Source organism: Aplidium turbinatum, chromosome 8 (genome assembly GCF_918807975.1).
Source record: "Aplidium turbinatum chromosome 8, kaAplTurb1.1, whole genome shotgun sequence".
Classification (NCBI taxonomy): domain Eukaryota; kingdom Metazoa; phylum Chordata; class Ascidiacea; order Aplousobranchia; family Polyclinidae; genus Aplidium; species Aplidium turbinatum.
Genome location: NC_137479.1, coordinates 30069191 through 30087478, shown reverse-complemented (window position 1 = coordinate 30087478; position 18288 = coordinate 30069191). Strand labels below are relative to the sequence as shown.

The window sequence follows — 18288 nt, the reverse complement described above, 5'->3', positions numbered from 1 at the left end:
GCTCGTGAAACACAATAACGGTGAAACGCACACTAGTGTTTACATGACATTTGCAAACTTAAAATAAGCGACCCTATGCTCACAGACAATTTTGAAAACAGACATTTTAATCAACCACTGGGACAGTGTGGCTGGACATCGCATTGGTATAACTTTAAGCAACCCCCACCTAGAACTATAATGTGGTTGGTCGATCGGTGGAATCGTATGCAAACCGAAAATATGCTTCCCGAAAAGTATTTTTTGCCTTCTTGCTCTTTAACTCCTCAAGGAAAGTATTTTTGGTTATACTTGTACGCTGATACCTTTCCGCGGGCTGCAGCGATACACCGCGGCGGGCCGCCATTTGGTGACTTCGGCTCTAGACGCTGCGTAGGCGCATCAGCAGTTTACAGAACACATTGTGACTGACAGTCATTACATTTTAAGACTTGAAGTCACACGGAATCAGAACATCGCAGTGGTTGTCGGATGATTCTGCTGCCTGTCGCTTATACCGAAAAATGTTTCAACAGAATGCACCATCAGCATCGGTATTGTGACTGAGAAGTTTCGATAACGGTTAGGGAGCGTTCATAACTGACGTCAACCACTTTTTGGCCATTTGTTTATCTCTTTTGTGAGGGGTTTCTCCTAAGCTTCACGATAAACTGTGATGCTGCAAAGCAACTAGATAAATTATATAGGTCACCACCGTTCCGAATGCTAAACTTTCACTACCATCGCCCAAGTGGGTTTACCCAGTTGGGCTCGCCCAGATGTCGTGTACCGGTCCATTCTGGCATCCGAATCATTACTTTCTGTACCTGTGAACATGGTTATAGAAAGAAAATAGAAAGATTTCAGGCTGGAGTATGGACGGCTAGGTCGTCGTCTGTGTCTGTGAACTCACTGGTCAAACCGAACTAAAGACATTTCGATGATGATGAGAGGCCCTGGGCAGTCCAACCCGCAGAGACGCTGACTCCGAGTCAGTTGGCAGGTGGTCTTTGTCAACCGAGACCGATACATCTTGGAGCTGGCGTGAGAAACGCCCTGGTCTTTTGAAGTTGTCGACTTGGGAGATGTTGGTTGTGAAATCGATTTCCTCTTGCTCAATGAGGGCCCGTTTGGAGACAAGGTTATAGTCTCCTGTTTGTTGAATAGGTGTCTTTCCAACAATTCGGCAGCTGAAGTCGAGCTGCCTCACTCACAGGATTTTGGGTTGTGCTTGCCGCTGTGGCCCACGATGGTAAAGTCATCATCGCTTGTCGTAGGTGTTTTACGCTTCTGTGCCCTTTTCTTGTCCTGGAGCTTGGATCATACAGCTTTGCAACCAGGCTTGTGAAAGCCTAATTAATGACAAGCAGAGATAATCGCTTGTCTGGTAGGCAACAACTCGCTTGAATCGTACTGGTACCCTATCCTGTATTTTTTAAGCAGGGGAAACGCATGGTCGTGGGTTGGCTTGTGAATTTTTCCTAAGGAACTGAGCCTCAGCCTTTAGGCAGAAGCGTTTATTGTTCCTATTTAGAGAGCGTTTTGGTCTCCTCACCGGCATCCCCTTTCTAGTCTTGAGTGCCTGTTCCCGAGGTGGATCGGCCTGGGTTGGTCTTTTTTGGTTGGGCACTTAGATGTCAGGTGGTCACGGACTTTGCATATCTGGCAGAGTTAACCTACCTAATAATAATAAACAGAGGCACTGTGACATTCATTATTGTTTTTTTGTAGGAAGTTAAACGCCGGACTTTGGAACCGAGAATGTCTGTTCAATTTAAAGACAAAGTGGAGAGCAGCATCATTGGTGCTGGAGTGGTCCATCAGCATAATTATAGTTACAATGTAACCACAACCAATCCTCAATCTGATCATCAAGTTAATTCTGCTTGTGAGTACTGTAGTTTGTTTATGGTAACGTAATTTTGTGCATTTTTTTGATGAAATGTTTTTGTACTTTAATTAATTTTGTAAAAACAAACTGTTGATGAAGATAATCATTCACAGCAATAAAAATATATAACATGCAAATACATTTGCGTGCATAGAGTAGCCTGCTACGGATACACGACTTTATGCCACGGTTCAAATGACACAAACATAAATGACACCATCCCTAGGCCACAAGGCCCTAATGCTGCAATTTGCATAAATGCAAATTGCAATGAATTTACTCTAATTGCTCCATATTGTGACGTTTAATGTCAAAATAGGTAAAAAAAAACGAATAAAAAACAAAAAAAAAACGATAAAAAACAAAAAATCCTACGTCATCCACCTTCTTTGCGTCATGTTTTGTCATTCATTTTTTAAATAAGCTATTTGTTGATTTTAGATGATGTTTCAAATATATTTTACATCGAAACAACCTTTTTCACAAAACGATGCTGTAACGCAAAACAGTCAAAGAATTTTTGATGTCAACAAAACTTTTGAATGTAATGTAATGACAATTACATCGTTTTAACGTTGCCAGACGTTGAAATCGTGTAAAAAAGGAACTTTTGCTGACCAGGTATAATATAGGTTGCAGCCTATCTGAGAAACATTTACAAAAGCCATTCGATTTGTTCAATGAACCCAATTAGCCTAACAGTTCGTATTTACATTGATTCAATGTCTGAATATTGAATAATATTCAATCGTTGGATTTACAAAAGACGTTGTTGGATATTCAAAAAATCGCCGAATAGGGAACTCGCCGAATCGGATTCGCCGAAAAGTAGCAGACCCGTAAAACTATGGCCTTTTCTCATTGATTTGTCTATTTTTCTTTATTAGCACCAATATTAATTATATACACTGTGCTGCATTAAAAATGTTTTGACTGTTTTTGAATCAATTTTTTGGGTTGAGTTAAAAAATGCAATCAGTCTTTTTCAATCAGGTCAAGCTGTTTCTCCACTGGTCATAGTTTTAATTATGCTACCTTTGATCGTGATTATGCACAATCTTGTTGTGATATCATGAAATTTTATTCAACTGCTGAATCGTTTTTATGACGTCACAATTCTCAATCGCAAAGCCATGAAGCTGTCAAAAATTTCAAATGCAACTTACCAAAAGTTTAGACCTGATGAAAGAAAATGAATAGCATTTTCGAATTCAACATTGAAAAGTATATACACCAGGAACTGTCAATAGTTTAGCAACCTTAACATTTATGCAGTACAGTGTTATTTTTATTCATATCGAGGTCAAGAAAGACATATGGGGTGTGAACCGTGGGGGTCACCAGTCACTTTATTTGCACAATTCATACACTTGAAACTTTTCTATTTTGAAACTCGAATGCAAGACAAGAAATAGCAGTGACATCCCAATTATATTATATAGCTCTTCTTTGTCAAATCCAATCTTTTTCCTCTACCCCTCAAAGTAATCTCCAAAGACCACTTAAACAGACACTAAAAAAGTTGAGTGAATATCTACTCATTTTAGATGTGAGATGGTAAGTGTTTTTTTTTACCCCAATAACCCCACTATTTTTTTTTACCCCACTTGACTATATGTTATTAATGAAGTTGGTGTTTTTTAATTATTGTTACTAACCAATCATTTGCAAACGCGTTAATGACATCGTTGCTGTCTTTCGGTCACACCAGAATTTTGGTTGTTTTTCATCTTTTTGTTGTCAACTGAAGTTAGTAAGATTAAAACCAGTCAAGTAAGGGTTTGCTGTTTTGCTACATGCACACACACACACAAAAAAAGCATTTCTATGCGTGCGTTTCTGCATTGTTAAAATCTTTATAATTGGTCATAACAGGTCAACCACTTCCATTTAGGGGGATATCTGAATTTTTTTTACCATTTTATTGCCGTGATGGCTTTCTTACATGATGTATTATCTATTTTTACTTATCACTCCTCAGCACAAGTTATACTTACTCATTTTGTCTACATCAAGGTTTAAGAAAGCCACAAAGTTTTATTTTGACTAGGCCAACAGCAATTACCTACACTCCTACAGCCTGGCCAAGAAATTTTCTCTGACGGAATTTAAGTAAAAAAATGTCTATTTAGCATCAAAATTTCTAAATTTTGTTCCTATATTAAGCTTAGTTGGGCTGCATGAAGCAAAACTAGGCCAATATCAACCCATGCAAACCACCACTTTGAATAACCGCATAAACCGGTCTAATTTTCACTGTTGGCTGATCTAATTTTTAGTAGGCTTTAGATTTGATGTAGCTATATTGGGGTCCTACCTGGCTTTATTTTTAACATGAAAAATTTGATTTTTTGATAAGATCTGAATTCATGGTAAGTTAATTATATACCGGTATTACTTTTATGTTAAAGTTTTTCACAAAGTTTTGTTTCATTTTGAGAGAAAAATCTTTGCCTTCCATTTAGAAATTGTAGCAATTTCGTTTTGTTATTCATGTAAAAAAATATGAAAATGCGGGAGAATGTTATAACGCAGAAAAAGTCGTAAAGTGGAATTTGAGCAAGCTTGCATAAGTGCTTCATCAAGATATATGAACTATAGTTTTAATCACCAAACGCAGTTTGACAACGAATCCAAACGTAATCGGTCTTTGAAAACAAAATAGAGTAGCTGACCTCCTGTGTTGTTTCTGAAGCAGCGAGGACTGAGATTAACTGCGGCAAGCCAGACTTAGCTCACCCTTTTGGTTTCTGATTAGTAAGAGTTTCCTGCAGACGTGTCCATTAAAAAGACAAAAAGCTAATAATCAAATCTTGAGTCATTCATGCATTGCGACTAGAGATGTAAATGCAAAAAAACGAACCGTTTTTTTTTTCAAAAAAAAAATTGGGCCAAAAAAATGAGTTCTTTTGTTTTTTTTCATATTTTTCTGGAAAAGTTGCAAACTTTTTACACTTTGCAGCTTAGTTTCATTATCATCATCATCATTGTCAGCCATTGTTGTTCCACTGCAGGACGAAGGCCTTTCCCATATCTTTATAATTTTGTCTGTCTTTGCACGTTTGTGTCCAGTGTTTGTCGAATTGGTAGAGTTCGTCTCGCCATCTTGTTTTCTGTTTCCCTTTTTTGCGTTTACTGTCAAGCGGTATCCAGTCAGTAGCTCTTCTTGTCCATCTGTTGTCAGTTGTTCGCATGATATGTCCTGCCCAATTCCACTTTAAACTTTTTATTGTTTGAATGATATCTTTGATTTGTGTTTGTTGTCGTATCCATTTGGCTGGTTTCCTGTCTTTCCATGTAATGCCTAGGAGTACTTTTTCATGTGATCTTTGCGCAGTGCGTAGTTTGAGTGTTAGTGCTTTCGTTAAGTTCCATGTTTCTGCTCCGTATGTCATTGTTGGGAGAATGCATTGATTATACACTTTTCTTTTCATTGAGATTGGTAATTTACTTTTAAATATTGAGCTCGCTCTTCCAAATGCCTGCCAACCAAGTGTAATTCTTCTTTTAATTTCTTCTTCTTTATCAGGTGATGTGGTTACTATTATGGCCAAGGTATGTGTATTTGTTTACGTTTTGGAGATTGGCTCCATCTAATGTAATGTTTTGGTTTCCTTTGACGTGGTGATTGAACATAACTTGTGTTTTAGTCAAATTCATTTTGAGACCGACCTCTTTGCTTGTCTCGTCGAGTTCAGTCAACATTGTTTGGAGTTCATTGGGTGTTGAAGATATCAAAATGATGTCATCAGCAAAAAGTTTTGAGTTTCATTATAGTGCTCTTGAAAAACAATAAACTAGTAAAAATGGTTTTATTGGTGTGCTGAAATTCCTAAGTGTTTGTGCTTGGTAGCATATGTTTTTTGCATAGTCCTAACTCCTACACTGATTGATTGATTGATTGACATTTTATTTGTTGCGAGTATAAACACACATATTCAACAAAATCGCATAAAACAAACGATAACGTAGAATGTATTATGTGTGGATACTGCAACGGGTGGCTGCGAAGTGACCTGGAAGGTCTTCTAGTCGAGCAGCCACCCTCAACAAAAGAAAAAGTAACAAATTAAGCATCAATAAAGCGAGGTAAAAGAATCTAAAACATAAATTTACGGTATAATTGCTTGAATGAACACAAAATACATCATCTAATAAAAGTTCTACATGGTCCTGAAGCCATCATCATTGGTAAAATGATAGTAGTAAATTTTTATAATTTTTTTTAAATGAGTTAGGTGATTTTTTTCTTATTTCCAATGGGATTGAATTCCAAATTTCCACTCCTGTGTACTTAAAACTACGTTGAAGTTTTGAAGATGAATATTGAGGAACATAAAAATTATCCTTGTCAATTGCATTTCTGGTATTGCGAGAATGAACATTTTTTGCTTTTTTAAAATAGTTAGAAAAAGTACATGGTAGTGAATTGTTTTCAAATTTGTGCATTAATTTTGAAGTTTCGAGTTTGAACAAATCTTTTATTTTAAGAACATTTAGTTGTTTAAAATATGGAATCACGTGATCCGACCATCGACCTCCCGCGACTATTTTTATTGCTTTGTTTTGGAATGTTTGGAGTTTGTCGACATGTGTCTTAAAAATGGAACCCCATATTGTTATCGCGTATTGTATATGGGGATGCACAAGCGAGTGATATAACTGAAGTCTGGTTTTCGAAGGAATGAAAGATTTTAATTTAGACAAGATGCCGACTGACCGAGCAAGTTTCAATTTTATATCATCGATGTGGGGTTTAAACGAAAGTTGATTGTCAATAGTTATACCAAGATATTTAGCGTGGTCAACTATTTCTAATTTATCACCGTTGTAGAGAACATTGATTTTATCAAGTTTACTGTAGTTTTTTTTGGCGGAATTACTAATAAATTTGATTTGGAAGCATTGATAGTTAACTTGTTGGCATTTATCCAGCTACTGATTTCGACTAGATCCGAGTTGAGCTTGTTTTCTAACAGACTTAAGTTTTCAGCTTTGACAATGAGACACGTGTCATCAGCAAACAATCTTGGTATTGATGATATGCTATTGGACAAATCATTTATATATAACAAGAACAGCAGTGGGCCCAGTGTGGATCCCTGCGGAACGCCGTACTCAATAAGCTGATGAGTGGAAGAGCAATTGTTAATCTCAACATATTGATGACGGCCATTCAAATAGGATGAGACAAGGTCATTTGCTACTCCCCGGATACCATAGTGGTCAAGTTTGCGTAAGAGTTGTTTATGGCAAACAGTATCGAAAGCCTTTTTTAGATCCAAGAAAGCAAGCCCTGTAAAATCGTTGGTTTTCGTTTGATCGTAAGAAGTGCTGATGATATCGAGAGCGGCATGTGTTGTAGAGCGATTAGTACGGAATCCATATTGCGTAGGAAAGAGTACAGAATTTTTACCAATAAAACAAGAAATCCGTTTAAATATTATCTTTTCGAATACTTTTGAGAAGCACGATAAAACTGTTTCCCTTTCTTCTTCATTCTCAGGCATGTTTGTAGCAGTAGACCTGACAAATATTGAATTAATGCAATTTGATACATGACATAATGTAGATGAGTTAATTTCTTTTTCCTTTTATGGAAGTGCCCTTTATGGAAGTTAGCCTACAATGTTAGTGTACCAATACTGGTTATTCTTGTACACACTCAATGAGTTGACAAAATTTTGGCAAAAACAAGATGGCAGTATTCAGAACACACATTACCTTGTTTATGGTAATTTACTAATGCAAGCTATTGCCAATAGCTTGTTTAAACATGTTTTTAGCTGATGGCTTAGCAACGATGTATATGCTTTATAAATGTTTCGTGTGTTGTAAGGTCATAGACACTTTGTCATTGATGCTTCTTGCAGATCATTTGTGACATAATGCAAGAAATCTTATCATTGATATTTTTAGCTGTCAAAAGTAAGTGCATTTGTCAGAAAAGGTTTAGGTTAATGTTCCTTTCAAATGCCCACCACCCATGTTGACTAAATTGCTAGTAACTACCAACCCTGAATGAAGAAGTTTTCCCTTTAAAGTGGAGTTTTTCAGCACTGCTCTGTGCTCAGTGTACACATAGTGAATAAATGCTTCATAATACTTTTCCTGACAAGTATAAAGTTTTACCCATATTCCCACCATGCAGGCTAAAGATACAAAACAAACATCAAAGATGAAAGCTTATTTTATTTGGGAACAAGAACAAATTTAATGAAACTAACAAAAATCTGATGTAGTAAGAGTCTATTTGCTTGTTACGAAATAGTTATGCAAGATCAGAGTCCTCAGATGAATACTCTGTTGTGTTAACATAAGGAATGTGAGAAGATGTGAAGGAGTCTGACTGTGACTCAATATCAGAGCTGTCACTATCACTGCTGTATGTTTAATTGGATTTTAAAGGGCTTCTTCTGCTGGTTATTGGCAAATGCACATCAACTGGAACAACCTCTTGACGTTGTATTGGAAAAGGTGTGGAGTGCTGGTCAAAAGTGCCTTTGTCACTGGTGGAAATAACCAACCCCGTCAGTTTGAGGTTTTGGCTTACAAATACGAGTTTTTTTTAGCATGCTCATGTGTAAGTCGGTTTCTTTTTTTTGAATGTACATTAGCGTGAACTGAGAAGCTTCTTTCACATGCAGCTGAAGTACATGGAAGTTCTAGAACCTGAGTTATGACTTTCGATAGCTGACATTGTCCGCACAAGCCAGTCCACCAAACTGTGGGTGAAAGTGTTTCAGAAGAAAGTGATGCCCACGGAAACTCCAAGCTAAAAAAGTCTTGTTGACTGGAAAAGTTTGCCAGTTCTGCCATAACTTTTGTTTCGTCTACATCTGGCATTGCTTTACTCAAATTGTAGACTTTCTCAAAAGCTTTTACCTGCAAAAAAGCAAAACATTGTAACTAACAGCATTAAAGTACATACGCTATATGACTGGTTAATGCATTGCCAGTCTGTGGTTTTCTTCTCGTTATAAATTCCTGTACCAGGTTAAACTTGTCATTCTAGTCATGCCAAAAAGACTTCAGTGGTGGTAATTATCACACCATGAATTGTGAATTGTACAAATATACAAAACTTTTATTACATGGCCATACTTTCTCAATTATGGTGTTACCCAAATAGAATTATAAGTGAATACTTTGGTTTAACTAGAGAAAAACTTGCAAGTATCATTATGGGATTATGCATGCTTCTCTATCTATATCAGATAATCTTGTGTCAAACTTCTACAATGGTACCTCTATATTGGCTCTAACATACTGTACCTTTATCCAACTTACCTTTAATGAACTAGTCCAGAAAACCACTTCTTGGGATTTACTTTGTGCAGGTCAGATTGAGGTGGTGCCTCTCCACTTCCTTTTGTAGGTTTAAGAGTTGTAATAATATTCCTATCCTGCTATGATGATTTTGTTTTTCAGAAGTTTTCATCAATCTTCATTACATTAGTAATGGAGAAATAAAACAAAGTAACTTTAGCGGGTTTAACATGATGTATTTCATACACAAATATAACATAATTAAAAATAAACTCTAACGTTTTCGACACGCGTGTCTTCTTCAGGAATTACATATCTGCAATATACATAAAATGAAACTTGTAAGGTAAATTTGACTTTGCACTGTAACTGTAACTGTATACTAACGACACTCCAGACGGACAAGCACAAACTGAACAGGTGATACAGGAATGCTACAAAAAAAATACCCAATTGGTTTATAAACAAAAAGCAGAAGAACACATTTCAAAACAGATTATTTATTCAACCGACTATTAGTGAGATGCTTGCTCCTGAACATTATTAACCAATAACGTTTACCAATATTAATCAATAACCATATCAATTTTGGAGGGGTTTAAGATAGCGCACAATACATACCATCTTCCACTTCCAGTCGGTTCCGAGCTTTCCTTTTACTCCGCACCAAAGTGGAAAACCTTGTTTCACATAAATACGTACTGATGAAAGGCAGCAGCACTTTTATACATTCTTTGCCTTTAAGCTGATAAGAAGCACACACCCTTGCCCAAAACCCGCAGATTGATAAAGTCTCATACATGTCTTTACAAGTAGGGTCGTTTCTCAAGTCAATGAGCTTATCCTGTGAGTCATCGGAAACTTTTTCTTTTGATATTGCGAAAGGGTTTCTCACCAGCTCTAAATCAACAGCAGATATTTCAGGAAAGTAGTTTAAAAATTCTTTCCAGAGATTGATGCGATGTTGCAATATCTCAAACGATAAATTCATGTCCAAGTTATCTTCAATCACAGACGAGATGGTCTTAAAGGGATCTTCTTCTTCTTTTATTGTCATTAAAGGGATACTAAAGGAAAAACCTGACTTGGCGATTTTCCACGTTCTTTGTGTTTAACATACTACCATAAAACGATTTTCAATAAAATTTTGCCCCATTGCGGTCTGACCACCATTGCGCGCGTGCTTTTGTCAGAGCTTTCAAAACGAAATTGGCCTGAGCAGCGAAGCGTGCGACTGTAAAGTTACGTCACTACAGACTATAGCAATCAGCTAATTGCGCAATAATTGTTACTGCGAGCGATTTGACTGTAGGCTATGTATGTATGTACATCAAAACAACACATTTCAACATCAAAACATCAGACAGTTTGCTCAAAACATCAGACGTGGCTTTTGTTATTGCTGTCTTTAGTGACCTATTCTCGAGTAGTGTTTGCACTTTTTGGTCATTTTGAAAAAAAATGAAAGTAAATGAAACACTGGACTTTGGGCCTTGCCAGCGCCATTGAAAACAAATTTTTTTTGGTAATTTTTTTTGAAATGTATTCTTGAATGTTCAGTTTACTCATTTTAATGCTTAATTCCCGTTTGAAATTTTCATTTAGTAGGCTATGCCTTTAAACATTGCAAAAGTTCCCTTTTCAGCTTTTCGTTTCTAGTTTTCAAGTTTTTACACAAGCGCATTTAGAGCGTCGATAAAGTCAAGTACAGTTATATTCCTTCTTTGTAGCTTGAGATGTAAGCGGTTGAATTGGTCAAAAATTAAGCAAGTCTAGATATGAAGGTATTATCCCTAAAGCAAGATTCCAATTCGTACTTTCCCTGCATGTTCAGAAATTCTTTTAATTCTTCCCGTAGTTCAAAAAATCTAGCTAAAACATTGCCCTTGGATAGCCAACGTACCCGAGTATAGTAAAGTAAACTTAAGTTTTCAGCATTCATCTCCGAGCATAATTTTCTGAATAGTCGTATGTTTTATGCTCCATTTTTTACAATGCCTATGGTCTTGATAACTTTGTTCAGAACATTTTGAAGAGATTCTGAAAGAGTTTTCGATGCAAGGGCTAATCTGTGTATCATGCAATGGATTGGGACACAGACGTTTGCAGGCTACTTCTTGTTCCAGAGGCTCATTTGTTTATTGTTTCTACGCACGCGTCATCTGATTTGTTAGCGCTTTACCTGCGGGAAGGCGCCTTCTCAAAGGTAGAGCCAGCACTGTTCACTTTACTTTCAATCATTCCAGTTTTCTGTTATTTGCCGTCCGGATGGCTAAAATCTTTTGGTGTTACTGCTTGGTATTTGTGAAAGACTATTTTTAATCCTTCAATAAGAAAATCAAATCAACTTCAAGAATTGTGTGTTAAAAGAAGTCTTAGAAAGGATAGGGAAACTTATGTTACAAGCTCTCTAAATTCAAGTCTCTGTAAACAACTTAGAGGGACGAACCAAATTAAAAATAGTAGTTCAAAGACCATCAAATTAATCTAACTTTGCAACATCAGAAGAAAGAAGAAAAGAAATCTAATGTGAAAGAATTCAATCATAAAGGGAATAAATAAAGAAGCTTCAGAAGAAACAAAGAATAGCCAAACAAACGAACTCTTGGCATGCAAGGTAGTTCCGAACTTTTCTCAATTGAGTAATTAATCGTAGTGTTGTATTATATTGTATTTCTTAGCCGGTAATTAATTGTAGTATTGTACTGTAATTCTTTAACCAGTAATTGTTAGGCGAATGTCTTCGTCGCCCATATCTAGTTGTATCTTTGAGGGCCTAAATGTTGGAATTGGTGATCATGGTGATGTGTTGAGGGCCACCCACCCACCGATCGTTAACTTGACTAAAGAGTGTGATGAGACAGTTCCTGAAGTTAACTACACATATAAAAAGGGGTCTCATCCCATGACAACTCGGCTTAAAGCTAAGATCGAAACTCAATCTCATCTGGCTGCTTACGAATCCCGACTTAAACTACAGCCTCGAAACTTTGACCCCGATGCAGGGCACTCTGAAGCTCTTATAGAATTTAATAAACAAAGAGAAATTAATGCCCTGATAGCTAGGAATGAATTGAAAAAGGAAGAGATAAGATCTAACCTAGCCATTCAAAAGTTAAGTGCCGAGTCTGAATTCAAGAAACAGCAAATTAAATTAAATGTCACTACTGGCTTGGGTGAAGATCACCGATCGTTTCCCGAGTCTAGCACTAATCTGAATACTAACGTTCCCTTTGATGACCCCACGTATCCGGAATTTAAGAGACGTGGAAGCTTTGGGGCCGCTAGAGATGACCCCACGTACCCGGAATTTAAAAGACATGTAAGCTTTGGGGCCGCTAGAGATGTCCCCACCGAGTCGAATTTAAATAGGAACGATAATTTAACCTGGGAAGCCTTACTTCTTGACGAAACCCCAGCGGTCTCTCGATCCCCGGAGCCTTATGTGCCCGAGTCTAACTTTAGGGACACGTATGGGTGCCAGACGACAGGAACTCAGAACTTTGGTATGAACCATTCTCACAACCCACAAGTAATCCCAAGGCACGTAAGTACTGGTCGTTCTAACATCTATGATTCTCGGCCACCCAGGGAGTCTGAAATTAATGGTACACAACAAGATTCATTTTTTCAATATCAAAACTGTAGGGCCTATCTCGATAGAGCTACTTTGATTGCTTATAATGGGGAGAATATGCCCTTCATATTTTTCAAAAATCGCATCACTGCTTTAATGAAAAGCTGCCCCTTCCAAGAATCTTGCCTAACTTTACTGCAAGCTGCGTGTGTCGGAACGGCTGCGCAAACTATAGCTAATCTTGTTTCTGATACCCCAGGTTTGCCTCCTGAGGCTAGGATTAAAATGTCTCTAGAACGGCTATCACAACGCTTTGGAGTACGTGGTGGCTTTTATGCGGAACCGGAAGTCAGGAAGTATCGTTACGGACCTAAGTGGCAATCGGTGTCGGCTTCTATGTGGAAAGACTACAAAGATCAATTATCACAATGTTTGCTTTACGCTCAGGCACATGACCAACGCGACAAGTTGGAAGGACGGTTTGTATTAGACTTAGCGAAACGACTGCCACTGGCAACACGATCGAAATTTTTAGACTTCCTGTTTGAGCAACATGGCAGTACTAACGAACCTGAGTTTCACAATTTACTTGATTTTGTAGTACGGGAAGAAACATGTCTATCTTCCGACTTCGCCATATTGTTGCTAGGTGATTCTGACCCTTCGGGAGCCAAAATGATGTACAAGAAATCATCTGCATGCCCAGTGAGGCAAACCTCAGCAAAGGTATTTAGTAACAGTAAATATTCCTCTACAACACGCCCTTGTCTTTGTTGTTCGGTGAATGGTGCTGAAGAACATCACCGTTTATCACAATGTACTAGATTCTTAAACATGTCTCTTGTAGAACGAAAAAACCTGATCATTAAGGCTAAAAGATGTTTGAATTGCTTGAGTAGTAACCATATTGTTGATGACTGTACCTACCGTAATACTTGTCGTGAATGCAGAGATGATCGAGTTGAAAAGCATCATTTCCTCTTACATCAACTTTATAAGTTGGTACCTCAGGGTAATTCTTCTACAAAAGTACACTACAACGGCAATAGAAATCAGGCACCTGGACGCAGCAACAACTTAGAGGTACGTAGCGTCTGTATCCGGAATGTCAAGGCGGCCTGGAATCGTGTGACTGCCGCCCGGATTGTCAACCCTATCAACGGACAGTCGAAGTTAGTTTACTGTCAACATGACCCAGGATCTCAACTTACCTTTGTGTCAAGTAAATTAGTCCGAGACCTGGGTTTATCTCCTTTCGACAATGTATCGTTTAATATGGATACAATGATTGGGAAGAAAGCAACCAATGCTGATTTAGTAGAGTTTAGCATCCAGTCATTAAGCACTGGAGAATTGTTTAACAGCATTACATCAGTAGTCAACTCCCCTTGGGGTGATGATGTTCACGCACTGCCACACAGACAGAACGTGAGTGACTATAGGAATTTTGATGATGTAGAGATTTTTTCCTTAGACAAAATGGACACGGTCGACGTACTTATAGGTAACGACAATGCTCATCTCATGTTGGTCCACGAGGAGCGCCCAGGAGGAAATGTTACTGACCCACACGCAATTCTTACTCCTCTTGGTTGGCTGGCCTGTGGTGGGAGATCACCCATAGAGGCGAGCGTTACAAAAGTTGGTAAAACCAGTCTGGCTTTAGAATGTGATGTGATATCTTACCTCAAATCTGAAGTTAAAACTAAAAATCAGGAAATTAATGACCTGAAAGAGGTGATTAGGGAAATCTCGATAAATGACGAATTACCTCAGTTATCTCGTAATGATGTGATTGCAACTCAACAAGTCGAACCAAATATTAAGTTAGAAGGGGAACAATTTGAAATCCCCGTCCCTTTGATGAGTAACATCAACTTACCTAACAATTATAAGCTGGCGGTAGACAGGGCTACGGCACTTCGGAAAAAGGCTTTGAAACAACCCGACCTTTGTGAATATCTAACCGATACGATGAAAGACTTGCAGTCGAATGGCTATATCGAGCGTATCGATGACGACTTGAGTGCAACTCACGCTACGGGTTGTACATGGTATCTGCCATATTTTGTCACTTCACAATCTAAGAAGCGCATTGTATATGATGGGAAGTCCGAATTTAACGGCGTGTGTGTAAATGACGTCATTATGTCTGGCCCGGATCTTTTGAATCCGTTGCTACATGTGCTAACTAGGTTCAGGTTAGGGAAATTTGCCTTGATGGCCGATGTTACAAAATGTTTCTTTCAGATAAGACTGCCTGCGAGGCAGAGGAATCTCTTTCGAATACTCTGGTTTGACCAAGATGACATAGAAAACGGCAAACTAGTCCCATTTCGTTTTTGTGTCCACCCTTGGGGTGTGAAAAGCAGCCCGTATGTAGCCTGTTTAGCCTTCAAGAAGATGGCTGAGCAGAATTCCAATGAGGCATGAAGTTGACTTTAAGTAACGTTCTGCAGAATATGTACATGGATGACTTTATCTTTTCAGTTAATTGCTTGGAAGACGCAAAGAAAATCGCAGATGAATCAATAGAGTTATTTCATAGTCGTGGCTTTAAACTAGTAAAGTGGAGTGCTAACAGAAGCGCTATGGATATTTTAGCTGGACTGACCAGTGAGTCCCTGGCGCCTGCTATCCGTGACCTTGATTTACATGCGGACGGGACGTATTTACCGTCTGCTAAGACTTTGGGCTGTGTGTGGCAAACAGAGTCTGATGAGTTACTCATTAAATGCTCTCTAGAGCCCCTGGTTAAGTACACACGTAGAACTATGCTAAGTCAGCTGGGACAAAACTTCGACCAACTTGGGTTTTGTGCCCCATTTTTTGTAAAGGCACGTTTGATCCTTCAACAACTAGCCATCGATAAATTGGATTGGGACGATGAGATCCCTGATAGTGTTGTTAAGGATTGGACCGTTTGGCTCCAGTCCTTGTCGCTCTTGAAAGAATTTTCGTTACCGAGGTGGTACTTTGTGGATGGCATAACGCCAGGCCCAACTGACGTTGTGACGTATCAGTTGAACGGGTTTTGCGACGCTTCTAATCAAGCATTCTCGTCCGTGGTATATTTACGCAGAGTCGTGAATGATATGCCGAGTGTCTCGTTTGTACTCGGAAAATGCACAATTGTGCTAAAAAATCAGTTCTCCTGGCCTATCGCCAGAAAGGAGTTAGTGGCAGCGGTAAACACGCTGGAACTTGTTAAGCAAGCAGATGAGGCTTTAGGATCTTTAAATTGTGAGAAACATTTTTGGTGTGACTCTCGTACTGTTCTGCAATGGATAAAAAATCCTGACTTGCGACTCGCTAAATTTATTGTAAGAAGGATCGATAAGATCTTGCTATGGTCCAAAGCCTGTGACTGGCGATACTGCCCAAGCAACATGAACGCGGCGGACGTAGGCTCTCGCCCAAATCTTGTGCTGAAAAAAGAGTCGCGGTCGCTTTGGCTAAACGGCCCACTTTTCCTTCAACAGGCGGGTAAACTGACACCCGGACAAGAGACTACTGCAGTCCATGCCATTAAAGCAGATCTATCAAATGCGCCGCATGGTGGAGGTTTAGATCGGCTCATAGAGAGCGCACCAACGCTATATCTGTTACAAAAAAGAACCTCTTACCTTACTGCCTTTGTTGAGTATGTTCGCGCTAAGGCCTTGAGGAGTGAATTTGCCATACCAAAGTTGAACGCCCCTTATCTTGACAACGCACTTAATAACATTGTACGGTATGTTCAGAAATCGGTGTACGGTGATGTAATACAACAGACCAAGGAGGAATCTCCAGAATCCTTTCAATATGTATTAAAGCACTGCATTGCGAATGCCGCTACTAATAAACAAGCAAACCTGAAAGAAATTACCCTTTTAAAGAAATACAGACCCTGCGTGGACAACTTAGGGGGACTCCGCATCGAGGGCCGCTTAAGCAAATCCCCTGCCATCTCATTGGAGACAAAACATCCCTTGATCCTGCCCTCCAGGCATCCGTTAACAAGACTTGTCGTGCTATTTTACCATAACCGAAATTCGCACAGTGGTTCTCAACACACATTACTTTCCTCCAGACAAAGATTCTGGATAGCCAATGGCAATGCTGCTGTGCGGAAATACTTACACGACTGCGCTGTGTGTGCTATAAATAAGGCACAACCCATTAGACAACTTATGTCTGACTTGCCGCAATCTCGTACCACGGCTAACAACAAGCCCTTTTTCAATTGCGGCATCGATTATTTTGGCCCTTTGCTTTACACAGAGGGAAGAAGTCACAAGAAAGCTTGGGGTCTCCTCTTTACATGTATGGCCTCTAGAGCGGTTCACGTAGAATTAGTCACTTCACTGGCGCTCAATGATCTTTTACTTGCATTCTCAAGGTTTTGTGATTTACGTGGGCCGGTTAAGACAGTTTACTCCGACAATGGGAGTACCTTCCAAGCTGCCCAAAAAAGTTTACCTGAAACCCTCCAGTCCAAACCATTTCAAAACTCCTTGAGAAAGGAAGGGATTGACTGGGTTTTTATTCCACCTTATGCTCCAGCCCAAGGTGGTGCTTGGGAATCAATGGTAAAACAAATCAAGAATGTGCTATATCACATCTTGGATACGAACTCACGTAAACCAAACCTTATCGAACTAATTACTTACATAAGTAATGCTGTCCGCATCGTTAATGAACGCCCTTTGATCCCAATTAGTGATGACCCCAAAGATTTCACTGTTATCACACCTGCAACTCTTTTAACTCCATTTTTTTCTCCACTCTCCGTATTAGGTCAACCTGCTGAGCGAGATCACCTCAGAAGGGACTATCGCTTCAACGTATCCTTGTCCAAACAATTTTGGGACAAATGGGTAGAATTCTACTTACCATGGCTGCAAGGCAGAAAAAAATGGATTAAATTACGCGAAAACTTAAAACCTGGCCAATTAGTTGTGTTGGGATCTCCAGAAGATATTGCGAAAAGAGGCAATTATCAAATGGGTAGAGTAGAGGAAGTCATTCCTCAAATGAGGAATGGTAAGCCTATTGTAAGAAGGGCTAAAATTGCCATCTCTCAATGTGATGAACATACAGGTGAAACCAAAGTGAAATTGGTCTTAAGAGACATCTCCTGCATTGCCCCAGTTGAGATGCCGTAAACTTGGGCCGTAACTTGGCTCGTAACCTTAGGCCGTAACTTGGGCCGTAACTTTGAACCGTAACTGTGTACTTTACTGTAGCCCTTAAACCGAAGCCCCTTGACCTGCTCATCCCACAGTTCGGTAAGGTACTCGAGATCCTTGTTATTTAGGTAGTTTACTCGATCGGTGGGTGGTGGACAACCCTGCTCCCAACGTAATTTAATACGTCTGCTAACTCTATATGCTTTGTACCTTTCGTATGTTTAACATACGTGATGCCCTGTGTAGCGGTTCTCTTACGTATCACATCAATTTGTGTACCATTTGCGACGTTTTGCCTTTTTTTTGTTATTTTTTTATTTTGTTATCTGTGCGCATCACGCCAATTTATGTCGAGTGGAAGTTGGCTTCATGTTATTCCTTGCATTTGCGCCAGTTTGTGT

General features: G+C 39.0%; 1 protein-coding gene across 3 annotated transcripts in view; it reads left to right on the top strand.

Annotated features, from left to right (window-relative positions):
* Positions 1–18288, top strand: part of LOC145775251 (NACHT, LRR and PYD domains-containing protein 3-like) — a 136289-nt gene that overhangs the window by 4815 nt on the left and 113186 nt on the right. For all 3 annotated transcript variants that reach the window (XR_014290140.1, XM_082586507.1, XM_082586506.1), the window contains exon 2: positions 1711–1867. Coding sequence is in view for 2 of the 3 variants with exons in the window: in XM_082586507.1 (XP_082442633.1) it covers positions 1711–1867 (157 nt within the window). In the remaining variant the exon portion in view is untranslated. The remainder of the gene's footprint in view (positions 1–1710; positions 1868–18288) is intronic.